Source organism: Hyposmocoma kahamanoa, unplaced genomic scaffold (assembly GCF_003589595.1).
Source record: "Hyposmocoma kahamanoa isolate Upper Pololo Valley unplaced genomic scaffold, ASM358959v1 192, whole genome shotgun sequence".
NCBI classification, from domain to species: domain Eukaryota; kingdom Metazoa; phylum Arthropoda; class Insecta; order Lepidoptera; family Cosmopterigidae; genus Hyposmocoma; species Hyposmocoma kahamanoa.
In genome coordinates, this window is record NW_020653719.1 from 9,622,615 (window position 1) to 9,639,399 (window position 16,785).

The 16,785-nt window shown below is 35.3% G+C and overlaps 1 protein-coding gene across 12 annotated transcripts in view; it reads left to right on the forward strand.

The window, feature by feature from the left end:
* Positions 1-16,785, forward strand: part of LOC113226569 (papilin) — a 200,847-nt gene that overhangs the window by 115,885 nt on the left and 68,177 nt on the right. For all 12 annotated transcript variants that reach the window (XM_026459242.1, XM_026459251.1, XM_026459250.1 and 9 more), the window contains exon 2: positions 4,371-4,446. In XM_026459242.1, coding sequence (XP_026315027.1) covers positions 4,371-4,446 — 76 coding nt within the window. The remainder of the gene's footprint in view (positions 1-4,370; positions 4,447-16,785) is intronic.

A 16,785-nucleotide genomic window follows, 5' to 3' on the forward strand; every position in this document is an offset into this window, starting at 1 on the left:
GTGTGTGTGTGTGTGTGTGTGTGTGTGTGTGTGTGTGTGTGTGTGTGCGTGTGTGTTTGTGTCTGTGCGTATGCGTGTGTCTATGTACCCGTATGCAAAAGTTAGTTGTTACTTATTCAACCGTGACCAACGGACCTGTAAAGGGCCCAAAACGTCGGTTTGTTGGAAAAAACAAATATACTTACGCTATTTAAATCCGGAAAAATAGTTTTAATTACTATTACTTGTTTTTAAATTTGACGACCTCACTGGCTTAAAAGTCTACATTGTGGGCTGGATGCGGAGGTCCCGGGTTCGATTTCCGTTAGGACCTAAATTGGGAAATGAACTTTTCGAAATCTGTTTTGGTCTGCCCCTAAATTTCGTTGCTCTGGTACTAATAGTATAGCGATTCCTTAAATTAAGACCAGGCAATTGATGTGCTTGCCTGGCATATAGATACGTTTTTCAGAATCTATTTATAAATAATATATTGTATTTGTGAAGCTTGTAGCTATTTTCACTACTGTAGTGCTAAGTAAATTAAGTTTTCATACACCCATAAAGAGCTTTCAACACGTCAACACAGTATTATACGAGATGTATAGGAGTATTTCTTTTTCTGCAGCAAATTACGTGTTCGTTGTCAAATTTAAGTAACTGAGAATGGAATGAAAAACAAATGGCGTTTGCTTTTTTCAATGTGAAGTTATCTTCACCAGCGTATGTTGTGTTTATTTTCTGTTAAAACCTTCATTTATAATTTTAATTAATCCATTCATCAGGGATTAATCTTAACATTTTTTTCAGCGACAGCTGACAAAAATCATTACTGACTGAGCAGACATCACAGTAACTGATGTTTCTATTACAATTGACCCTCTCCAACGTCAACTTCTTCCAAGGGATTCTGTCTGAACCCTTGTCAAAATATACAAAAATGCTGTGTGTCATGGTAAATCGGCGATAGTTAACGTAGTACTTTTAATGTTTCTTTCTATTCTTATATAAGAAAATAAATAATATATCTTCACTTTATGCTGTCTTTAGATACGAATGCTAGTTAAAATTGATTAGATATCTTTTGCAACTCAACTATGATGAGACTGAAAATCTGCTTGAAATCGTCAAATAACTTCACGTGTACACACTTACACATACTCACGCACGCGCGCACACTCACACACAAACACACGCACACACGCATAAAAATTCTTTTAGTTACTATTTAGGTGTAAATTACATATATCCTCAATACTCTTATAGTCAATACCAGTAACGTGACATCCTAGGGGTTTGGTTGCCTGGAGACCCATATTACAAGATCTGCTTGGTTTGGGCTCCCACATATTTGTTTTTATATATTTTTTGTATTGTGGAGATATTATTATAATATATTATTATAATATATAAGATATTATTATTATATAATGTAATAATAATATGAAGAATCATTTTTACGGTAAATTGCATTACAATTAGAATAAGGTTATGATAGGGCTGGCATGTTCTCTAGAACAAATGTCCTAAAATTAAATAAAGATTTAAAAAAAAATTAAGAACAATTAAAAAAAACCATATCATGTTTAAAAACCCGTGGTACCCTAATTGTTTGGCCTACCGCCTCTCAAGCATAGGTCGTGGTCTCAATCTAGGCATACACCTCGGAGTTTTTCGGAATTTATTTATTCGAAAGTTTACCTTGAGCTTTTCGGGGAAGGAAAACATTGTGAGCGAACTTGCACACATTTGCAATGTGCGTGAATTTTCCAATCGCGTGGGAACTACAGCCCTCATTGTGAAAGGAGAGGCCTGTGCCCAGCAGTGGAACTATATACACGCTACCTATTATAAATCCTGTTTCAATTCCACTAACATATACATAACGATCATGACTTTTCGTTTCATTTTTTTTCTAATACCCAGTGAAGGGACGAACAAGTCGTGCGCCATTTTCAGTGGCCCTCAAAGCTTTAAATCGCACAGATCTTATGGCTGCCGCCCTCTAACTAAAACGCGGCGAAGTGACAAAATAATTTTTTGAGACGTCATAAAAAACCATAACCCAATTCTATAATATTGAAATTGTTTATTGGTATTTCAACTAGGCATCGTTAGGGTAGGTTCCGATAACACGTTAACTAATTTTAACTGTTTTTAAAAGACAATTTTGTGCTCTATTTTTTTTCTATTTAAAACGCATATTTGACAACAGACACAGTGGACAACAGATGGGCACTGGCTATTGCGCCCGTCACTTCCACCACCACTTCAAATCCCTTGTGCCTGTAATTTCTCCAGCACCCTTAACCGCAAACGGCAAAAATAGATATAGTGGCAGTACTTCCCTGGACGAAGGAGCTATATTACTACTAAATTTCCATTAATTTGAACGTTGTAGTTGTGTTTACCGAAACGTGGTACATAGATTTTGAATACAAACGTTGTAAAATACCATCGAATTAATGTTGTCGACAGTCTCTTATACCTTAATCCACCACGAGAATAGAGATACTATCACCAACCATTACAGTTACGTCTCGTCATTTATCTTAACCCCTATCTTAAAGCCGATATGGCCCGAATTAAAGTCCCGAATGGGCCGAACTGAATATCAGTGTTATTTACATTCCTTTCTAACATAACCGATTTAATAAAAAGATATTCGATGTGTTTTGTGATAAAACTGTCAATGTATTTATTTATTCAACTAAAAACATGTGTGTGAAAAAGTAGACAATCTAAAGTAAAGCAGCTGCATAATCACTCTTATTCAATATGATTTGAATAAAAATGTTGATTCTCCCTGGATCTCTCCGCTGATCTAACATCTGCTTTTGTCTTAAAAGCAGATGTTAGACACACTTAGGCACACTTATTATTTTTACTTATATTATTCATTAACTATTAATTCGTAGGTAATTGTTTGTTGGTGTTTGAAAGTGTAATTAAAATTTCGTACAAATTAATTACAGCTAATATTAATGAATTATACTAAATCATAATGAATTAGTACAGTTACAAAAAGTGACAAGAGTATTAAATTCAAAATAAAATACTACAAATCTAGAACAACGAACTTATAACGATCAACAATAATAATTTATTACATATTCACAGTAAATTTAAAATTCTTTTACAGATACATTGATTTAAACTTTCATGATTTTCACATATTATTTGATTTCAAAATCGACACTTAAGTAATCGTGTATAAAACGTATTTTATTTATCGGACGTGTTGCAAAGTCTTTTACAGAGTAGCATCATTTTTCCAATAATAAAGCTGTGTCTTTTTTTAGTGTTCATTTTGTAATAATTTTAATTTTCACAGGTAACTTATGATAAAATTAATATAGCAGTAAATTTATTAATAGCTCTATGCCTAAATTATAATAATAACGTGTCACAACACGATGAGTAGTGGAACATCGAAATTCACTCCAGGGCATTATCAGCACACTTAGACTAGTACCAATTTCGAATAATTTCCCAAATTGATCCTACTAAGGAATACCTTCTCATCCAGCGCCCACAGTGTAAACTATTAAACCAGCGAGGTGCAAAAAAAAAATTTCCTCGACCCGAGTGGATTCGAACCAGAATTTGGCGCTTCAGTGTGGCTACTGCTCTGCCAACTAAGCTGCAAATCGATTCCACCATCTTGGATTTAGAAATAAGTGCCATATTCGTAATGAACACCCCCAAATACCTCGAAAACGATACCCAACATGCCATTATTTGAAAAGTCGTGTCAAAAGTTTGAAAAATCGAGGACTACTACAAGTTTAGTAACCTCCTTTAGTTCCTGAGATAATTTTTGGTCACAAAAACATATTATACATCATATCTCTTAGAGGATGGAAAAAAATTATATCTACACAAAAATTATCCCCAATCACTGGGCCAGTGCAAGAATTGCTGCTGAAAAGAATATCTCTCAAACTGTAAGTAAAATAAGTAACGAACTAAAGTTTCATTATATTTATTTAAAGCAAAATGACCGTTTACATTAATTACATTTACAAGTAATAATATAGAAAAATCCTGACTACTAACATAAATAATAGCAAAATATAAAAAATTAGATGACCTGAGGTTCGAATTCCAGACAATCTGTAGTCATACTTAGAGCGGATAATAGATATTTTTATCTAATTGAAAGATTGTATCTGAAAAGTCATATGAATTTTATAAATCGCGTATACAATAAAAGTATAAGTTTTGGCTGCCAATTTTGCGAGTAACGTAATAAACTATTATTGCGCCTTACCAACGCCATCTATTGGCTATAAGATTACATAAAATCGTGACGATCCCCCTTAAGACTATTTGTATTGGTAATAATTTTAAGTGATTTAGACTTTGACTTTTGAATTTATTTGTTTCAGATCGCTGCTCTTAGCAGCTATCGTATTAAGTAATTGCATCACATGGACAGCTTCTAGGCATCACTATACACACAATGTAAGTAAATATTACATTAGAAATATAGTTGTTGTTTGACGAGAGTGTTTGTATTTATGTTTGTGATGAGTAATTGTAAGGCACGAGACACAAATCGACCTTGCTGCCGAACGAAACACACAACATTTCACCTCACTATAGCGAGGTAAAAATGGTAGAAGAAAGATAAACAGTTGAACTATAACAAAATAATTTAATCGCGTAGTTGAACGTGTCTTTATATTTTTTTTTCATCGAATGAAAAACTTAGGTGCACCACAGTCCATTCTCAAGTTCGAATTTCAAAATCCTTTTCCACGGTAGCGTAAAAAAACTGATTTTGCGCGTACATTTCTAATGAGGAGAAAAGCCTTTCCGAGCCAGTGAGCTGAAAAATATATTATATACAGGGTAATTTTTAAAATACGTGGGGCGCACTATAAGTTTCCGGAATGAATAAGAAAAAAATATTATAAATGGTCAGAAATGAATTTATTGTTTCTCAAAATATTCTCCGTTATATATTATAATTCTCCGTTAGCGTTAATGCACTTTTTATACGAATGAACCAATTTTGAAAACATTTATGCCACTCCTCCATGACAATTTTTGAAACATATTTTTCGTACTCTTCGAGAGCCTCTTCAGATAATGAAAATCGTTGACCGCGTAACTGATTCTTAATTTTTGGAAATAAATAAGAGTCACAAGGTGCCAGGTCAGTACTGTACGCGGGATGGCTCATAAGGTCAACGTTGTTCACCTTCAAAAATTCGTTTGTCTGTCTGGCCGTGTGAGAACTGGCATTATCGTGGTGCAAGATGATACGGCGTTTACGATTATTTTTACGGAGTTTGTCAATAACTTCCGGTAAACAAATGGTCGTGTACCAATCACTATTCACGATACGACGATTCTCCAAAGCAAAAGTAGCCACGTGGCCAGTTTTATGAAAAAAAGAAGCAATCATCCGCTTAGAGGCACTTTGCACGCGCGCCACTTTGGTTGGTTTCGGCTCATCTCGAGAGTCCCATACGCTCGATTACTGCTTTGTTTCCGGATCGTTAACTATAAATCCATGTTTCGTCATCTGTTACTATGTCCCACACCAAATTTGACGCCCCTTTGTTGAATCTGGTAAGCATGGCTTTGCAGTAAGTAACGCGATCCGTTTTTTGAGGCTCAGTTGAATTGTGTGGGGTCCACCGAGAACACAGCTTTGTCACACCCAAATGTTTGTGTAGTATTGATTGTATTTGACTCGTGCCTATGCCTTAAGATGTCCGAATCTCATGGCATGTCACATGCCTGTCTGTTTTGATTATACATCGCACAACATCGATGTTTTTGTTGTTCACAGAAGTGGACGGGCGATCATCACAAAATTCGTCACTGAGATTCACACGACCGCGTTTCAATTTTGCAAACCAGCTATTAATAGTCGTCTTACATGGTGCTTCACCGCTAAAAGCAGTTTGAAGCCGAGCGAAGCTCCGCTGAGCTATTAAATTACACTTAAAGTCGTAGAAAACAATACTACGAAAATTTTCACTGATAAATATAAATCCATGATAATGTAGACAACCAATTTCTAAAATGACGCCATAATGTAAAAACAAGTGACAGTCAGATGAAACAAACTGTAATCTACAGCCAAAGAGTTCCATTTTCAAATGTCCTAATTACTTTTTAAATATTGTTTATGTAAGTGGCTAGTTCCGTAATTATGTTTCATGCGCGAGGGGAGAAAAGCTGCCGCATAGAAGGCGAATTGCATCCACTGACAATGGTTTCTAGTACGCGGTTGGGGCTGGCACGTAAATTGCAGAGCAATGAGGCTGACTTTTTACGCATAATGGCATAAAAGTAATCCATATACATATACGCAATACGAGTTTACACGAAAACTGCCACAACGCGCAGCTGACGCGCGACAAATTCCCGCGCTCGGAACGTTTCTGCGGTCGCCTCTGTGTGGGCAGAGCCTAAGGGTAAATTAGGGGCTGAACCCGGTTTATTGGATTGCATCCGCTTTCCGTCAACTGATTTCAATAAAACTAGGCAAATTGATATACATAATTCCACAAACTTTTGAGATCGTTTTTTCTATAAATGAAAATTTTTATTTCCATTTTACGTTTGAACGTTTTGGTTACACAGATTTTAAGATTTTGCTTATTTACTAAATTATTATCACTAAGTATATGTCTCTTACCACGATACAAGTTTTTTTTCTCCGATGTTTCGGAACGGTTACACGCTACGTGGTCACTGGTTGACAATGGAGCATAAAGTGGTAAGAAACCAGTACCTAATAATTATGGATATTATCGTTGACTTACAAATAAATGGACGACGGGTCTAATACAAAAACCACGAAAAAAATGTCCCAAGTCAACCTATTTAAACATAGTGACATGTAAAGGAATATGAAAAAGCTAAAACGTTGAATTTAAATTGTAATGTCATCGCAGTACTGTACTTACCTAGTTAGTACTTAACTGCCTCCGTGGCCGAACGGTTACCATGCCGGACTGCCACGCAGAGGTCCCAGGTTGGATTCCCGGGCCGGGCGAAATATTTGTACGACCTACATTTATTTCTCTCGTGAGTTTGGGTGTAATATGTGGTTGTCTATGTGTGTGTCCATGGCACCCGCGACACAGGGTTTCCCTAGTGCGGGGCTATGTTGAGTGTGTGCGTTATTATTATTATTATTATTAGTACTGTCTAATTTTGCTTGCTTCGCTGTCAGTCGAACAAACGAAGACTAAAGCGTGAATGACGCTCTGTATACGATTTTAACGCCCTATAAGTTCGGACACTTTTTAGCGCGGACCTGACGTCCATATAATTGTAAGTCAATGGATATTATTGATTATTTATCTTTTGTTTTTGTTTCCTTTTTTTCTTTTGTGGTGTAATTTGCGGTATCTGATCCCCTAAAACGGATCTCCTGGTGGATTCTAATTTTCTACTCCCATCGGATCCCCTATGCAGGGGATCAAGAATATGTAATTATATTTTACTATCACTTGATACACTGGAACTTACAAGCATATTTTTGATAGGTATTGTGGTACTGTCAACAAGAAAATCTTTTCAAAGCTCTAAGAGATGACGCAAACATGCAAATTGTACATATTAATGAATGTAAATTACAGTTAACAAACCCGCAAACAAAGCGATGATTAACAAAAGAAATAGTAATCTATAAATGGCACAAATACGTTAATTAATGACTTACTAGGAATATCACAGTTGGTCACTGTTTAGAAAAAATAAGACTTTAAATATTACACAATTGATTTTGTTACTTGTTATTTGCAATATGTCAATATTAATTACTTGTCACAAATTTTGTTTTTTGGGTGTAATAATTATCATAACATTTGATCACAATTGCACAAAAAAATTTAAAACTTCTCTTTTCCTTGACTGTACTTACAAACCTTACACATACAATGAGGGGATCCGTTGGGAGTTGCAAAATATAGAGCGTATCAGTTGAGATGTAAAATTGGCGGTGGACAAGTTGTCGGGGATAAGATGAGAATAATCCCAAATTTGTGGTAAACAAATAAATGTATTTTCTTTCTTTCTTTATTCTTTCATGTAGTAATAAGAATGGTTACTTTCCGTTTAAATTGTGTTACGTCCATTGCTTGCGAAAGCGACGACATTAGTCAAATATATTTGACGTCTGTATCATATTGAGAGCATCGACCACTAGCGGCCTTGACACTGACCGGTGGCGGCGCCAGCGCAACTAATTGACCTACCGAATGACTCAGTAGTGATTGTCAAATTGATATGAAATTTTTATATTAATTATAATTAATTAAAAAGCTTTTGATGATGTTCTGTATAATGCATCATTGTGTAATATAATAAAATTGCGCCAGACAATTACTGGTGCTACTCCAAGTAAGATCCGGGTGCAATCATACCTTGGCGCTCTCTAATAGGAACACGATCAAAATGGAATACTTTATACTCAATACTCAATACTCAATATATTTATTGCATTCATATGGTAAACATGTCTTAAATTTAAAATAATGCTACACATATGAGCCCTTTATTAGGGATAACAATAACAGCAGAGGTAGGCCGAGGTTTCAATTATTAATTAAAATTGTTATTTATCAAATAATAATATTAAAAAAAAAATGTCATATAATAATAAAGAAATACGTCATATTATGAGTAGAATTATGTCACTTGAAAGTTTGAATTTTATTAGGTTACAGTAGCATAACTTTATAGTATATAATTAACATTTATTTATTAGTCAAATTTATTATAATATTATTACTTTTATTTGTCATCAAAGTATTCATTTAAATTGTAATAGCATTTATTAATAAGATGTAATTTTAATTTATTTAGAAACAGTGAATACTTTTCCTCGTTTTTACTTACTTACTTACTTCCCCAGTGATCGGACATTAGGGTGCAAATAACGCAATTGTAAATAGATACCTCCAATATACACTACACCTACTTAATTTTTGGCCCTGTTCTGTTTTCCGGTCATTCTCAGACGAAGTAGTGTTAACTAACCTAATTTTCGTGGCAATTTTTATTATTTAAGTATTCGATTTTTTGTCGTGCAATATTATTTCATATTCGAGTATTGTATCGTGAAATATTATGTAATAATAATTACATGATAATATACTTGAAAATTGAAATAATAAAAATTGCCACGGAAATTATGTAGTGAAAACTAGTCCGAGAATAACCGTATAAAATGATCTTGGGAAGCAATAGCCCCCTGTTTACTTCGCTTTCGCCGCAACTGATGCAGGCTCTTCGGAGCCGTTGCAACCTGCTCTCGGTGCCACCAGAAGACCTTGCGTCCGTGTGCGCTTCACACCCTGCACTATAGGTAAAACCATTGCCACTGCGTCCTTTACCCTAACATCTATGTTGACAAGTCCAACCCTTCAAAACCGGAACGCCGTAATACTCACATCTATAAATTACAATGACTTCGATAGGGGCTCCAGCTCAAAATCTGAGGTGTTAAATCAAAAGTTCGTTGCCCTGAAATAATTCTTCTAGTTACCACAACTACGTAGAAAGAGCCAATAATACAAAAGCAGACGATTTTTAAATTTAAGCTCTCCACATATTGACCGTTAAATGTGCTTTAAATAGTTATTAACAAGCTAGTAATGACAAATCGCTATACATATTTTAACAATTTATTAAATTTAGTTTAATATTTATAGAGTGCGGCATCGCTCGACAGCACAGCACGAGATCACGGATTGTTCGTTAATATCGACTTTAAAATAGGGTTACGCTGTGTTTTAATAATCGATTAAGCTCTAAATTCTATTTTATAATTTCTTGTTGATTTAGTAAAATTATATGGAAATGTTGAACATGAAACATTGAACAGTCCTGCAATTTGGTTTATAGCACGTTATTGACGTAGATAAATGGAATGTTGAAATATATTTTATTCGACAAATCTAAGTCGCCTATATTTTTCCAACCAATTGTGCACTGCATCCAATTCGTATTCCGAATCCGAGACTATACGAATCTGGAAAACTCGGACTCACTTCGGATGTCGCTTGTGTACTAAACCCGAATCCGAAAAAAATACGAATATCACTAGTACACCTGGAGATAAAACGATCCCTGTGACATTTCGGACCGTTATTTCTCGAATTCGGAACTCATATGAATCGGATATAGTGCGTAAATGCTCTAAGAGCGCCCTATGTCCCATGGCCACAGATGACTGTGATGGTAAAGTCATTAACTAGTCATGTCTAATATTAAACGTTGGTTTGTTTAAAAACGCGATTTCGAGCCAAAATAGTTATTTGTTATGCAAGGCTGCAAAGTTGTTGTTTGACACGAGTGCTTGTATTGAAACCTGAGCAAGCAAAGGAAGCTAAGAGATTTCAAAAGTAGATTCCTGAGCGTAGCGAGGGTTCAGGCCACGAGTCGCATAACAATTTTGCTGCCGAGCGAAACACACTACTTTTCACCTCACTATAGCGAGGAAAATGGTAGATGAAAGAAAAGCTATTGAAGTATAAAACATCAGTATATTTTTTAATTCAAAAGAAAAAGTTTACCTTCGGATGCGTTCTGAATTTGCATCTCATCAATTATTATTATTGCTTCCATATATAATTTTGTGTGATTAAGTGATTATTGAAATTATTTCAGTACTTCGACGAATTAAAATAATTTAATAAACACTATTAGTTATCATTGTCAATTTAATGTCAACAATAATAAGAATAAAATATACCAACGGATTTCCACACGCAAAATAGGCGCCTCGACGTCGAGTTGCGGAAACTAGCCCGTTGCACCAATACCAATACCAATACCAACGGATTTATATTACATAAATAAGTAATGTACGACAAATCGCGTAGTTGAACGTGTCATTACCTTTTTTTTTCACCGAAAGGAACAGTTTAGTGCACCACACCACAGTCCATCGTCAAGTTCGAATTTCAAAAACCTTTCCACCCTAGCGTGCAAAAAACGCGCGCAGATTTCTAATGAGAAAGAAAGCCTATCCGAGCTAGTGAGGCGAAAAAATTATTTCATTTCCTACATTATTCAATTTTTCTATAAATAATTGCCAATCTGCAAAGAACTATATCTATGAGAGGACTGCTTTGAGCTGAAGGCCAATAACAATTAAACCCAAACGCTATTATTTTTGACTATTGTAGTTTCACTTTCGAAACGACGAAACGAATGAAATCTCTTGTTCTCAGTTTGTTTGTCAGTTGTGTTTTAGTACTTATTGACAAGATGTTAAGGTTGTAAATTTGGCTAATTCACTTACATAAGTACTTCATTTAAGGTCATTCTCCGACTAATATTCACTACCTAATTTCCGTGGCAGTTTTTATTATTTAAATATTCATGGATATTATAGAAAATTTCTTCGAGTACCCTAAGACATCACATTACCAACATTTTCCCTTTGAATTGCTAAACTTTTCTTTGGCGGAAATAGCGGCCAGCCTTGTGGTCACCGGAGGCTTCTACGAGACGATCCGACAGCTCGTTCGCTAGAAGGTTCGCCTGTGGCACCCAAGTTCTCAGGGTTTCTAGCTGTTATAAGTAGTTTAAATAAGTGTAATACATTCTAGTAATACAGTATATTATCGTGTTATTAAATAATAAAAATTGCCATGAATGAATGGAACAGTTAAATCATAACCATCGAGCTTGAAATCTGTCTGAAATATCGGGAGAACAGATATTTATTTATGGGCGTTGCCCCTCGGATCTTTGCGATTCAAAGCTCTGAGTGGCACTGCAACTGTTATGGACAGGCGTGTAGCATAACCATCAGGCGCGCGACTTATTCGTCCCGTCACTTGATATTATATAAAAAAGTCACACTATGGTCAATAATATAAGTCTATAGTCAAACTAGTAATATTTAACAAGAAAACTAAACATTTAACATATTGATTAAAGCAACAGTAAGAAGTAACAGCCCTAACGAAAGTAATTGAAAGGCATGTGAAGTCATAAATTTTATCTTTGAAGGCGCTCAAATTGATGCAAGCGTTCACGTCACGTTTAATCTTATACAACAAACTTACTCGATTGTGTGTTAATTACAATAGAAGATAGCGGAATTTGAACTGAATGAACTTTTTACTTTATACATCATCAGAACCTTTATGACTGGAAAGATTTTGAGAACTGGAAGACCAAAGAAAAAGACTGATGGAATTTGTGAAAGATATTAATAGTATGTAGTATTTTTAAACAATTTTAAATACTACGGAAACGTAGAATTGTAAGTTGTCCATTAGTTGCTTTTTGTTTTTGCTTTTTTTTTCTTAAGAATACTTTATTATCGTGTAGTATATATAGTATAATAATATGTATGGTATATCATACCCAATGCCTCCGTGGCCGAACGGTTACCATGCCGGACTGCCACGCAGAGGTCCCAGGTTCGATTCCCGAGCCGGGAGAAATATTTGTATGGCCCACATTTATTCCTCTCGTGAGTGTAATTTGTTGTTGAATGTAATTTAACACCGCTGGGTTATTTTTCATGGGGTTATGTTAAAGACAGTCGAATCGATTGCAGCCTTAAAACTGAAAATTCGTAAAGTAATTACACTATATAGTGAGAACCCTATATAATTGATTGGTAATAAATTTAAAAATAAATATGTATGATGGGAGGAAGATATGAGACAAAGATATGGAAGATATACCGCGCTGTTTTCAAAAAAAAAACATAATAAAAGCAGAAGAATGATGACGACCACAAAAGATCCACTGCAGGATACCTTCTAAATAAATAAAATAAATATAACTCACACACTCATAGCGCCGCACTAGGGAAACCTTGTATACTGGATGCCATGGTCACACTCAACCACTAATTATACCCAAACTCACTTGAGAAACAAATTTAGGCCACAAATGTTTCTCCCGGCTTAGAAATCGCGCCCGGGACCTCTGCGTGTCAGAGCAGCATGGTAACCGTTCGGCCACAGAGGCAGTTCTGATCTCGTTGAGTAAAGAAATATGTTTTGAAAAAAACGCTGCTCAATTTGCAGTCTGGTTGGGGACCACACTAAATCTGAATCAGTAGATTAACACAGGAAATGCTATTGCAATTCATATTTTTAGATAAATAAAAATCGGTTTCGTTGACATCTTACAAAAGAAAGGTTTGACTCGTACCTTGTAATTCGAAACTAAAAGATATTTATTCGTATCATCAAACAAAAACTCATGTCTACCAACTTAACTGCAGTTTATCTAACTCGACAGGTGCATCAGTAAGCCAAACAACTGTCACTTAACATCGACATTTAACGTGCGTTACAATCTACTATTTATGGAGTAACGCGCCTGGTGACTTTGACGAAGTTACAACACTATATAATAGATTGTAGTTTGCTTCTTTTGGATTGGAATTTTGTTTGAAACCCCTGATGCAAAAAGAGGGGTATTATAATTTTTAAGAATTTGTCTGCGTTATCTGTGTATCTGTGAGTGGCGTCATAGTTCCCAGATAAATGGATTAATTTCAAAGCGATTTTAATTTTAATTTAGAGATTAATTTAATTGGGATAGTTCTTGCCTATGTTTCATGAACATCTTTTATATAATATCAAGTGACGAGACGAACAAGTCGTGCGTCTGATGGTAAGCTTCACTGTCCGTAACAATTACAGTGCCACTCAGAGCTTTAAATTGCAAAGATCTGAGAGGCACTACCATTGCGCCCGTCACTCTGAGACATAGGTTGACAAGTCCCATGTGCTTATAATTTTACCAGCACCCTTAACCCTTCAAAACCGGAACACAGTAATGCTGACATTACTGCTTGGCGGCAGAAATAGGTAAGGTAGCAGCACTTCCCTGGACGAACTCTTTCACAAGGAGCTCTCCTGCTACTAACATTTATTAAACTTTCTCAGTCGGTGTGGGGATCTCAAACATAAAAACAATATTTATTTTATTTCCACTTGTCCCATTAGCGGACTTTACACAGACGCTCTGTCGCACGTGATACAGCAGGATGGCTGGACCAAATGAGATATACAAATCAAACTGTGTCTCATTATTTACTACCTATATTCTACTATTTAGTACCTATACTGACATATTTTCTACCTTTGCGCTAACGGAAATTTTAAAGAAATAAAGTGGCCAGCCATTCTGACGGCAGGTTGGCTGGACCACTACGTTTTCATGGTTCTAGCAGTATATAATATACTTTTTTTATATAACTATGTACTACCTAATTTGTACCTAAGCATACTTTTTTCATTATTTTAGGCAGCTTCTATAAAAAATTATTTAAAAAAATTAAATAAATTTGCAAAAAGTATCTTCTAAAAAAAAACAGTTTATCGTCTCCGTGTAATTTAATTATAATTGGTTCGCATTCCTTAATACTTACAAATAGAATTAACATTTGTAGCAGTGAATTCAACTAGTAATTAATGTATTAATTGTTATAAAATATTGCTCGCAAAGATAATCCAGAAACCATTGTTGGCATAGTCTAAGCGCCTGCAAAGGTATTGTTAGCAATTAATTACACGAAGAAGATAAACTGTCTTTTTAACCGACCTCAAAAAAAGGAGGAGGTTCTCAATTCGTCTGTATGTTTTTTTTTGTTTGTATGTTACGCGATAGCTCCGCCGTTTGTGAACCAATTTTGATGATTCTTTTTTTGTTGGAAAGAAGGTACCTCATATGTGGTCCCATTTAAATTTCAAGAAAATATTCCACCTCTAAGGGTGGCAAACTAGGGGATGAATGACTTTTGAGGTCGGTTTTTTTAACCGGAGGATAGGTTATTAGAAGATAACTTTTGCAAAGACGTTTTTTTTTTGTAAAATTTTTATAAAAGCTTCCAAGAACTTTTTGAAGTTTTATGTCTTTTTTTAATTTAAATTTAAGTAAAATGTTTTCACATTTTTTTTAAAGCATTGATGCTTGAAATCTTTTCGACGAGGAAAAACTTTCATAGATCTTTCTTAATTGGCACTACGGCAGAACAGTCGTTAAAAACCAAAAGTAAAGATCTGCAACAAGTTCATAGAAGTATTCGTAAGATCTGCTGCTGATTCGTTCCGTGGCTCAGTTGGACGCTGGTTACAATCCAGCGAGATCGAAGGAATATTTCTTAGTGTTCTATCTTTGTATTAATAATTATAACAAACTAACTTAAGACTCCATGTAATGAAAACTTTGCTATTCGTCTTTATTATTCCAAACAACAAAACTCATCTTTAATTTACAAAAACACGATTCAATCTTCAGTGTTGTTGGAACATTTAATCAAATCAAATGCATTATGTCGAGTACTTGATTGAAGTGTGTGTTGCAAGAGCTGCATGTTTATCGTCACAACAGCAAGCGTCGGAGTCCCTCACTTAGGGCTTCGCTATTTAACTGAGTGAATGGAGATTTATGGGTGGTCTTATGCAATTGTCGTCTTCAAATTAGAAATTATTTGTGTAGTACAACGATTAGTCAACTTAGTTTACTTTGGTAGCTTTATTTGTTTATAGCCGATTTCAAAGAAACGAGGAGGTTCACAATTCGACTGTTTTTTTGTGTGTAATGTTACGCGGTTAACATTTGTGAACCGATTTCGGTGATTCTTTTTTGTTGGAAAGAGGGTGCCTCAGTAGTAGTCTCATTCAAATTCGAAGAAAATATTCCACCTCTAAGAGTATCAAATTAGGGAATGAATCCTGTTTATTGGATTTCACCCACTTTTTTTCAAACTTGACAAATAGGTGTGATTCCAAATTTCTGAGGTCGGCTTTTTCTTTCATAAAAAAATTATCTTGGATAGTTATCAAAAGTTGTGTACATTATTTTGAACATTGATATTATATGTATTTTTTAAATAAACAGACCGCCATATATTCTGTCGGGTTTGACCATCATGGTTACGGCTCTGAGGAACTCAAAGTCTAAAGAAAATGTCACTAAAATTATATCTCGTTTTAATCGATTGTATTCAAAACATAACTGATGTTTAATAATTTCGCCCAAATCAAGAATTGACAAAACACTTTTGATTATTTAAGTAATTTCAACATTGTTATAATGTCGAGCGATGATGGGTAGACTGTTATGCTCACTGACCGCAAGATTCTAATAAATCTGTTTTAACCCTTCGTATATAAGATCACGGAACGCCACGTGTGCCGACATACTTGCTCCATCCCATCTCCAGCACACCAGCAAGAGGGCTGGCGGAAAGAATAAAAAGTAATAAGTACCAGGACCTCGGCTCCGACTACCTATTTATAGGGTTTGGAGTCGCCACCCTTGGGGTCCCGGTGCCCTTCATCAGTACTAAATTTTATCCGAAAACTAATAAACTGTCTGAGAATCCCGAGTACCGGCAGCAACCTTGCCACACACGCATTAGCATAACCATACAAAAGAGGAACGCTGCCAGCATCTTGGGCACCTTGCCGCGGGGACCCAATTTTATTCATATAATTTAATCCTAGTCTTAATTTCTAGTATTTAAGCTTATAATGTACCTTATTGTACCTTATCTGTGTATTATGAAAATAAAATAATCTCAGTACAGGGTACTAAAAAAACCGACCTCAAAAGTCATTCGTCCCCTAGTGTGCCCTGAGAGAGGGGATATTTTCTTCAAATGGGACCACGAGGTGTCCTCTCTCCAACAAAAAAACAATTATCAAAATTGCTTCATAAATGTTAAAGATGAATTGAGAAAAAACCTCCACCTTTTTCAAAGTCGGTTAATAATAATACCATTAAACAGTAACATCAAAGATCATTGATTTTAACTGCTAAAACATTACCTCTTTACCATCGTTC